The sequence below is a fragment of the Monodelphis domestica genome, chromosome 3, assembly GCF_027887165.1.
Source record: "Monodelphis domestica isolate mMonDom1 chromosome 3, mMonDom1.pri, whole genome shotgun sequence".
Classification (NCBI taxonomy): Eukaryota; Metazoa; Chordata; class Mammalia; order Didelphimorphia; family Didelphidae; genus Monodelphis; species Monodelphis domestica.
Genome location: NC_077229.1, coordinates 271,765,851 through 271,776,609, shown reverse-complemented (window position 1 = coordinate 271,776,609; position 10,759 = coordinate 271,765,851). Strand labels below are relative to the sequence as shown.

At 34.0% G+C, this 10,759-nt stretch overlaps 1 protein-coding gene across 2 annotated transcripts in view; it reads left to right on the top strand.

The window, feature by feature from the left end:
* USP14 (ubiquitin specific peptidase 14) overlaps nucleotides 1-10,759 on the top strand; it is a 41,354-nt gene that overhangs the window by 3,773 nt on the left and 26,822 nt on the right. For both annotated transcript variants that reach the window (XM_001367880.4, XM_007487637.3), the window contains exons 2-3: nucleotides 1,417-1,562; nucleotides 4,586-4,618. In XM_001367880.4, coding sequence (XP_001367917.1) covers nucleotides 1,417-1,562; nucleotides 4,586-4,618 — 179 coding nt within the window. The remainder of the gene's footprint in view (nucleotides 1-1,416; nucleotides 1,563-4,585; nucleotides 4,619-10,759) is intronic.

Genomic DNA, 10,759 nt, shown 5'->3' with positions numbered 1-10,759 from the left:
ACCCTATGAAAAAGTTACCATAGTTTTAACAAACTGAGGCTCAAAAACAGATTTTTGCCCATGATTACAAGCATTTCTAATCCTGTTTTTTTTTCCCAAAACCACAGCTTTCCTAGTACAAATTGCTGTTAGTCCCAGCTTTTTTTTTTTTGTAAATTACAGCCTTCTTTCTTTTATAAAACTTAAAATTTTTTAAGTACCAAATCTTGTGTTTTGAAAACTTTTTAAGGCCTGTTAAATTCCAATTTCAAGTAAGAATTCTGAGCTGATATAAATTAGGTAGATACTACTTTTGTATAAAATTACATGCAAATATTACATGACCAAGGGCAAATGAAATGAAGTTCATTTAAAAAAATATGTTGATTGTTCTAACTGTAGTTTCCCCTAACAATCAAATAAATCAACTAGCTGCTGCTCTCTTAAGATGAATTTTTGAGGGACTAGTTGTATATGCTAAAGAAAACATTACATTTCTTATAATTGAAAAATAAATGATTCATTATTGTCTTTTTTATTTTTGCTTAACTCATAGTTTTGTCCCTTTAGATTTAGATTTACATTTTCAAGTTATTTTTTCAAAAAAAAATTTTAAAAGTCAGATTTTGCATCCTTCGGAATCTCTACTTCATTATCCTGTCTTTGTAGAAGCATGAATCACCCATCATTTCTCATATTTGAGTTTCTTCAGACCTTTTCCTGTATAATTATTCTCTTAATGATCCAAAATACTATATGATATGATTATTTACTTCTCTTCACTTTTATCCTCTTCCAACAATATTGACTGTCTCCAAATATCATAATTTGCAAGATTCTTAGAAGTCTCTGTTGTAAATAAATACTATGACAGATTGACTTTTGTGACAAGAATTTAGTCAATTTAGTGCAAATGAAAGAGTACTGGCCCGAGAATCCATAGTCTTTGATTTTAATATGGCCATCAGTTCTTAAAACTGGGCACAAAAGCTAGGGGACAAAAATGGATAGAGTGCTGGGCCTGAGGTCAAGAAAATCAATTTTCTTGAGTTCAGATCTTGTATCAAACACTTAGTAGCTATGTGACCTTGAGCAAGTCACTTAACCCTGTTTGCCTCAGTTTCCTTATATGCAAAATGAGCTGGAGAAGGAAATGGCCAACTGCTCCCGTATCTTTACCAAGAAAATCCCCAATGGGGTCAGAAAGAGTTGGATGTGCCTGAAAATTACTGAACTTGAACTCTCAAACTATTTTTTCTCAGAACTCCTTTAAATTATTGAGGACTTCAGGAAAACTTATTTGGATATATGGTAATCAGCCATGCGGACTTTGGGCCATTTATTTAAGCAGTTTGGATGTAGATTTTCATAACTCAGGCTTCTTGTTCCAAAATTCTATGGTACTATGAATTCATATAATTGTGTTTTCATTTGCAGTTAATGTAAAATGGGGAAAAGAAAAGTTTGATGGTGTAGAACTGAATACTGACGAACCTCCCATGGTATTCAAGGCTCAGCTTTTTGCACTGACAGGAGTCCAGCCTGCTAGACAGAAAGTTATGGTGAAAGGAGGCACTCTGAAGGTAAAAGTCAGCAATACTTTTTTTTTCATTGCATAGTAGCAATAATTAATGTTATTAGTTAATGGACATTTGTTATACATTTCATTCTAATGTATATGTAAAATGTAGTCTCTATACTGAATTTACTGTGATAATGAATAGGGTTATAGATCCAAATAAACTATACAAACATCATTTTGTAATTTTTTTGGTATTGAAATATGCATATCTGTCTTATAGGTTTAATAAGTTTTTACCTAATATTAAAATTAATTCACATTTTGTGGACCAGTAGCAGCAAGACCATGGAGAAAAAGCAAGCAATTATTGATTTTGCTTGATCTGTGAACACATCCAAATGAAAACTTCCTCTATCATTCATATAATAACTTATCCATGCCTTTTTATTCTTTATGATTCTTTTCCATGTTTTTCCCTAAATACTTCATAGGAAATCAATGTACCTAGAGGACATTCTTTAGGTCTTTTAATATTTCATAAATACCAGTGCAGTGCATAGGACCACAGTCTACATGTGTGTACTTCTTCCTTTTTTACTATATGATCAGCTTACCCCCTTTTCCAATCATAAATATTCTTATGTCACTTATCAAAAAGTCCTTATTTTTAATATGTTGTAGCTTGTTTACATGCTAGTTGTAATATATTAAGTATTTGAGAGCACATGTTTTATTCAGCATAAGTGCAATATGGCATGGTACTCATTCTTTTCCTAATATGTTTCCTTCAAGGGTTATGTACAAATTGCCATATGGTGCTCTGGGCTGTTAGTTAGCCATCTTTGCTTATTTGGCTATAAATTAGGTGGTGATAATTTAGGGTAATGTTCCAAAATATAGATAACTTCTTATGTGTATTGGGATAATGGTGAGGGGCACTGATACAAGAGAAGTAAGATATACTTTCTTTTTATCCCCAGACCATTTGGGGATATTTAACAATAAAAATCAAACAAAATTTAAAATCATTTCAAATAAATGCAAATAAACAGAAAACTGAGTGTCTGAGCACATTTGGATCTTAGAAGGCTTATATTTTTCCATATTTCATTTTTTATTTTTCATATTAAGAGCTGTAAAGCTTCTGAATTGGCTTAAAGGGAGGGGTAATACATTTAAAATGGTAAAACATTGAAACTTGTTTATTTGGACCTTTGATTTTATTGGTGTAGGGAACTCGGTAAGCAAATTCCTTCTACCAATGTGTATTGGCAGCTGGTCTGCAACCTCATAGTCTTGTTACTAAGATGGGGTCTCTGAAAAGTTAAATGACTTGCTCAGCATCGTGTGGTTAGTCCATTACTTCCAAAGAATCCCTCACTAGTAAGCTAATCCTGTACACTATGCATATCATAATACATCATGCTTTATTGGGGCCTCTAGATGTTTCATAGAGCATCTGGTTGGTGCAAGTGTGTTGCCTTGCCTAGAGTCAGGAATACTCATCTTCCTGAGTTGAAGTCTGGCCTCAGATTCTTACCAGCTGTGTAACCCTGGGCAAATCACTTCGCCCTGTTTGTCTCAGTTTTCTCATCTGTGAAATGAGCTAGAGAAGGAAATGGCAAACTGCTCCAGTATCTTTGCCAAGATACTCCATGGACAGTATGGGCCATGGACTCATGAAGAGCCAAACACGACTGAATGACAGAAAAACTAGACTCTTATGATACAGATAGTACAGTATGATTATGTTCATTTTGCACATGAGGAAACTAAAGCTCAGAGAATTTAAGTAATGTATCTAAGCTCTTTCAGAGCTGAACTTGAACCCAGGTCTTCTGATAAATTTGATGTCCCCCGTCCCTTCCCTCCAGCTCCAACTATAGATACCTTATAAAAGTGATACTATATTTATAAAAATTCAACTTTGCTACAAATACAACATATACAAACTTAAAATAATAACACATGAAACTAATTTTAAAAAGTTATATTTAGAAGAATTCAGTATTTTAGTTATATGTATAGACGTCCCAAGATATACCAATATAGTTGAAATTTTAAAAATCACATACTGTATCCTAGCCACCAAAACCAGTTTTAAGAACATTTATGAAATTTATGAATTTCACATGACATTTATGAATTTTTATTATATATTGTGTGTGACTAATGCATTGCGTTTTTTTGTGATGGAAATGTCACAATGCATTTTTTTTTAACCTTTACCTTCTTAGAATTGATATTAAGTATCACTTTCAGTGCAGAAGAACAATAAAGGCTAGGCATTTTGCCTTAAGTGACTTGCCCAAGGTCTCATAGCTAGGAAGTATCTGAGGCCATATTTGAACCCAGGACCTCCTTTCTCTGGGCCTGACTCTATCCATTGAGTCCCACCTAGCTGCTCCATCCTTTGGATTTAAATAAAAATAGCAGGAAGCAATATGTTGTAAACTTTGATATATTGAAAAATTGGAGTTTTAAGAAGGAATTGAATATATATGTATGTGTATATATATGTGTGTGTGTGTATATATATACACACTTTTTTGATAGTATGTTATTAAAGAGGAAGTTAGGAGTATTGAGGGTGATATCTTAGATTAACTCATGTTTTCTGAATAATATATCCCTTTGTATTACCATCTATATTGACCAATTTCTTGTTTAGTGCTGTGAACATAGAAGTATGTTGAGTTTGATTTTCAGATATGCTTTTAGTATTTAAGAAATCCAAATATACTTAGGGAAAAAACATACTTATATTTCCTAGGTTCAAGGCAGACTTAAAAAAATAGTACACATAAACACAATTCATTAATTTACTAATTTTTATTTTCCTTGTTCATATCAGCCACTTGCTAGCTATGACAGCTCTGGATAATTATCTTTTAAAATCTTATCTGATATTATCTTAGCTTAGTGTTTTTGTATTCTTTGTATTGTTAGGAGTGCTGACTTCTGCATAAGGCAGAAGAAGGAAGATACTTGTTTTTTAAGGAAGAACACAGAGGAAAGGAGATATTTGAATGAATAGAATTATCATCTCCAGTCCTAATTGTAGCACTTTTTTCTTTAAAACAGGATGACGATTGGGGAAACATCAAGATAAAGAGTGTAAGTACTAAGACTTCATTTCTTAAGAAAAGGTGGTTTCATTATTAATTATATCTATCATTGAGCTACAGATTTGGAAGAAACCATAAGGATCATTTAACCTGCCCATTTATTATATTAGTGGTCAATCCAAGATTAGAACTTGGTTTTTTGATGTTTATGGTGTCTTGTCAGTTTAGTTTTCAGAAATGTCTTGGGGAAAAGGCAGACAGGAATTACTGGGAGAAAATAGTGAAGTGAATTTGTCAGAATCTTTATCCCATTTTGTTTTATCCTCATAAGATTTTTCTCCTAAATGTATAATGTAACTTTAAAAGTAATGAGATGGATTTCTATTATGCACACTGTCCATATTTTTTCCATACCATCGAATTTTGTCCACACCATCAAATCAGTTTCCTGGAATGTTGGAGATTCTTGTCATGTGGTGAACAGAATCCACTCAGTGTAACCTACTAGCAAGTTGTGACAGATCAGTTAAAAAGTAGAGGAAAATCTTAAGGAAATGGAATGTAGTTCAAGTCTTAAAAGTTGAAGTTATATGTGGAGATGTATAAAAAGGCTAACTTAGAATCCATTTTAAAGAATAATGGTGTCATATTGAATATTATTTCCTGATCACTGGTTCATTTATCATCTCTATCCAGATAACTTCCAATTAACCAGACTAGATTCTCCCTGGAAATCTAATCTAGATTTCCCACCTGCCTATTTGTACACATCAAAGTTGATGTCCATGATGTTCAACATGTCTAAAACAACTTTTCTTTGTCTATAACCCTCCCCCAACCCCCAATTCCTTTATTACTGTTGAGGGCATTACAGTCTTCCAGTTACCCATGTATGAATCTCAGTCATATTCCTTGAAGTCTGGGGTTCAAATCTCCATTTTTACATTGCCAAACATCCCTTGTTTAAATCTCCTCTCCATTCAGAAAGCTAGCAGTCTTGTTTAGACCCTTTCCTTGAATTTCTGCTTTAGCCTTCTTTTTGGTGTCTTAATATCTTTCTTGACACTTCAGTCCATCATCTGCATCTCTGCCACACAGTTGATTTTCCAAAACTTCAGAATTGCCATTTCACTTTCCTAGTCAACAAACACCAGTGGTTTCCTATCACCTCTTGGATGAATTATAAACTCCTCTTTTTAATATTTGACTCTTTCCACAATCTGACCCCTACTTACCTTTCTAGGCTTTCTTATTACTATGTTTTGTTTCCTTACATTCTTTCAGCTAGCTATACTGGCATACTCTCTTTTTGAATGCTTAATGCTCAATTTCTTATCTCCATTCTTTTTTGCTGGCTACCATACACTCTCCTTTTTACCTTAACCTCTTGGAATTCTTGGTTTCTTTAGAACTCTGCTCAAACATCATTTTTTTTCAGGAAATTTTTCTTGGTCCTTGTCAGGCATCCTCTCCCAAAATCAATTTGTATATACAACTTGTATATAAAATACAATTTGTATATACAACAACAATACAAAAAAAATTTGTATTAATTTCATAATTCTTTAAATACTCATATTGTGTCTATCTTACTCATTTGAATATAAACTCCTTGTGGTTAGAACAATGTCAGAGTATGCTTGTTGATTGACCAGCTGAACTGAAGAGTTTTTACAAGATGAATCAATAGCACATAAGTAAGATAAATGATCATTTTTTTAAAAGGGATTTTCTATTTCTGTGTTTACAAACACAACGTGGTTGAAATAATTTATCCAGGATGAATTAGGTACTTGTTTATTATGAACTTAATGCTCCACAGTTAGTTTAGATTCTGCATTATTGTATGTAAACTTGTAAAGCAATGCCTTAGGGCATAATGATAACTAGTATTTAAATAGGTTTTTTCTTGCAAAGCCCTTTGTAAATCTTTACTCCATTTTAGCCTCTTCACAATTCCCTGAGATAGTTACTATATTAATATCTCCCATTTTAAAAATGGGAAAAAAAAACAGGCTTAGAAAAGCCTATCTAGAAAAACTAGTAATTGTCACAAGCAAGATTTGAGCCCAGGTTTCCGGATCCAGCACACTATATCTCCATGAAGTAGAATGTAGAAAATAACATATATTTTAAAAACAACTAAGAAGGGAGTCGAATTGTGAAGAATCATGAATGTTTGCTTTTGATAGAAAAATATAGCAAAACTTACCTCCAAATACCTTACCACTTATTTGATTCGTTTACCTTCTAGATTTAATTTGAAACATCTATGAATAGTTTGATCTGGACCTGTGACTTCTTCATCAGTGTCTAGAGCTCCTCCTAAGGAGCATATCAGCAAGCAGTGCATATCAGTACCTGTTTTCCTACTTCTATTCTTGATTTGCTTGTGGGCTCTGAAAGGATAGTGACTTGGACAGGGTCATACAGTTGGTATTTGTCAGAGGTGTAACTTGAACCTGGTATTCTTTGCTTTGACATGAGGCTTCTCTGTCCCTATGTAACACTGCCTTGAATTATTTATTTCTATGTCTGTCTGTCTTTTCTCTTTTGTATTCCCAGTCTCTGGTACATAGTAGATACTTATATACACACATACACACACACAATATGACTAAATATATCAAAGTATAATAAAAATGAGTGCCCTCTTTTTTTTTTTAATTTGTCTTTCCTGTTTTTGTCCTTAATTAAATTTCTATCCACACTCAACTGTGTGGTTGTAGAATCATTTACAGAGCAATTTAAGGTTTGAAAAACATTTTACATGTGTTAATTAATTGAATGATCACAACAACCATAAGATAGGTGCTAGTATTATCTCCATTTTACAGAAATAGACTGAGAGACGTTAAGATGCTATGTCCATAATAAGGAATCAGGATTTGAATTCAGATCTTTCTTACTCCATTCCCCATACTCTAGCTGCCCATCTGGATGCCTGGCACCTGTTTGGATTTGAATCTCTTTAGGACTTATATCAGAGATCGGATTTAAACTTCCCTTGACTTCATTTCCCTCTAATAATGATTGGCATTTATATAACTCTTAAGTTTTTGCTAACTTTTCATAATTAACTCCTTTAATTCTCACAACAACCCTTTCATTATTATCTCTTCTTGTTATCACTACTATTATTCTCATTTTACATGTGAGGAAACTGACACCATAAGTTTAAGTGCCTCATCCAGGGTTATACAGTGTATAAATTTTTGAGGGAATATTTGAACTCAAGTCTTCAGGACTTTAAGCCCTGCCATCATCTGCCGACTTAGGCTATGCTACTAATTTCAAATAAAGCAGTTTGGAATGAAATGTCCTTTCAAACTTCATCTCATAAACATGGTCTATTATTCTTTTTTTTTTAACTTTTTAAACATTTTATTTGGTTATTTACAAACATTATTCATTGGAAACAATGATCATTATCTTTTCCTCCCCCCGCCCCCCTCCCACCACTTCTCCCATAGCCGGCACACAATTCCACTGGGTTTCACATGTGTTCTTGGTTCGAACCCATTTCCATGTTGTTGGCATTTGCATTAGAGTGTTCATTTAGAGTCTCTCCTCAGTCGTATCCTCTTCCCCCCTGTAGTCAAGCACTTGCTTTTCCTCAGTGTTTTTACTCCCATAGTTTATCAAACTCTGCTTGTGGATAGTGTTTTTTAGATCCCTGCAGATTGTTCAGGGACATTGCATTGTCCCTAGTGGAGGAGTCCATTACCTTTGATTGTACCACAGTGTATCAGTCTCTGTGTACAATGTTTTCCTGGTTCTGCTCCTTTTGCTCTGCATCACTTCCTGGAGGTTGTTCCAGTCTCCGTGGAATTCCTCCACTTTATTATTCCTTTTAGCACAATAGTATTCCATCACCAACATATACCACAATTTGTTCAGCCATTCCCCAATTGAAGGGCAAGTGCCCTCTTTAAAATAGTAACTTTAGTAGTCATCTAGGTGGCTCAGTAGATAGAAAAATCAGGCCTGAAGATTTGAGATCCTGGTTCAAATCTAGTCTCAGCCATTTCCCAGCTGTGTCACTGTAGGAAAGTCACCTGATCCCAGTTGCCTAACCCTTGTGGCTCTGCTACCTTGGAACCAGATACTCAGTATCAATTTTAAGACAGAAGGTGTGGTTTAAAAAAAAAATAGTAACTTTGAGAGGTTGTGTTGTAATCCATGCCATCGGGAGAGGGTTAATTAATTTCACTGGGCCTCAGTTTGCTCATTATTGAAGGGATTGGATTTTAATGACCTTTTGAGGTCCATTTCATTCCAGCTCTTAATCTGTGATAGTAGATTAATTTTTTTGGAGTACCTTTTTTTCAAATTGCATTCATGATCTATATTCTTGAGTGACAATTTATTACTCTTTCAGTACAGATTTTGATTTTTGGAAGGAGTCAAAAATCATTTAGTATCATGTTGGCTTAATAAAATATGCCATCAAGCTTAGAGATGATTTTTGGGTTAAAAAAAATTATGATGCAACTGATTTATATTAAACTGGTTCTGGAGACAATTCTGAAAAACTTTCAAAAATATCTTAAATGTTGGCAACATTGTTGAAACATGTGTTTAGCTTCTCAGAAGTGGCTGCTTCAAAGAATAGTATTCATTGGGGTGTATAATTTGACAGGTTTGTTTTAAAGTGAATAAAATTAAAACAAGTCATTACTTTATTGCCAATTGCATCTTATAGTGTTGTTTTATGCTCTGACAGGCTTATTTATGAGCTGTACATGTCTTTTCTTCCAATAGAATATAAGTTCTTTTGGAGGAAGTTGTTTCATTTTGTCTTTTTATCCTCAGTATCTATCTAGCACAGTCAGTGCCTGATATGTAGGCACTTCATAATTTCTTATTGTTTGACTGCAATGAGAGTAGGTTTAGTAGTTTGTTCTCTTATTTTTGAATTTTATTATACAAATTAAGTATTGTAAACAAAGGCTTAAAGCTATTGAATTCTGAAGAGGGTAATTGGAAATCTGTTATCCTAAAAACTACATTTCCCAGGAGCCCATTGACTTCCTCTCCTCATGAGGTGACATAGACTGGAAGATATATTGGGTGGGGTTCCTGTTCTCTCTTTTTGCTTCCTGGCTGGTGACTGGTGGAGCATGGGGGAGGAGGAGGGTTTTGAACAGGTAGATTGGTCATGGGCATGTGGTTTTTTATTTTACCGTTTTATTCCTTTACTTCTAATGATCATTAATAAATCTTATAAAATATAATATTTAATTATTGATGATTAATTTTAATTTTTACACTTTTCTTTAGAAATGGCAGGATGTTCAGTATTAGAATTCTAAAGACCCCTTTATTCAGTTAAACTTGACTTAAGTGTAAGATTTTTAAGGGCTCTGAATATTACCAGGCCCCTGTTATTACTTGAGATAATTGTCATAGTTTTTTTATGGGTTTAGAATCAGGAAGACTCGACTTTAAATCTGTTTGTAGATACTTAATAGCTGTGTGACCCTAGACAAGTCATTTATCCCTATTTGCCTTGGTTCCTCATCTGTAAAATGAACTGGAGAAGGAAATGGTGAACTCTTCCAGTGTCTTTGCTGAGAAAACTCCAAATGGGTCCATGGATAGTCTCAATGATTTAACAATAACAACAACAGTGGCATCATTTTGTTGAATTACTTTGGGAGTATTTAAAGGTGTTTTCAAAAGCTGTGTTGTAGGGTCAAAATATAGTTTTTAAACATGATGTTTTAGCATATAATGGAACATGTATGTTATGAGTGAGTCTTAATAAAGTGATTTAATAAATATATAAGTAGGGGGTAGCTGGGTAGCTCAGTGGATTGAGAGACAGGCTAGAGACTGGAGGTCCTAGGTTCAAATCTGACCTCAGACACTTCCCAGCTGTGTGACCCTGGGCAAGTCACTTAACCCCCATTGCCTGGCCCATACCACTCTTCTGCCTTGCAACCAATACACAGTATTGATTCCAAGACAGAAGGTGTAAGAGTTAAATTTAGAGGAGAAACTGAGGCAGGTAGAAATTAGTTTCTCTCTAGAAGTATTATATTTTTAGAGGTTTTTTTAAGATAAGGAATTTAGGAAAATACAAGTAAGAGAAGCATGTGCTAGGTGGGCCAAGAGGCCCATTCAATTTTCACTCACATCATGAGATGCATCTGCTTGCCAGCGGAAAAAGGAAAAGAAGAACCAG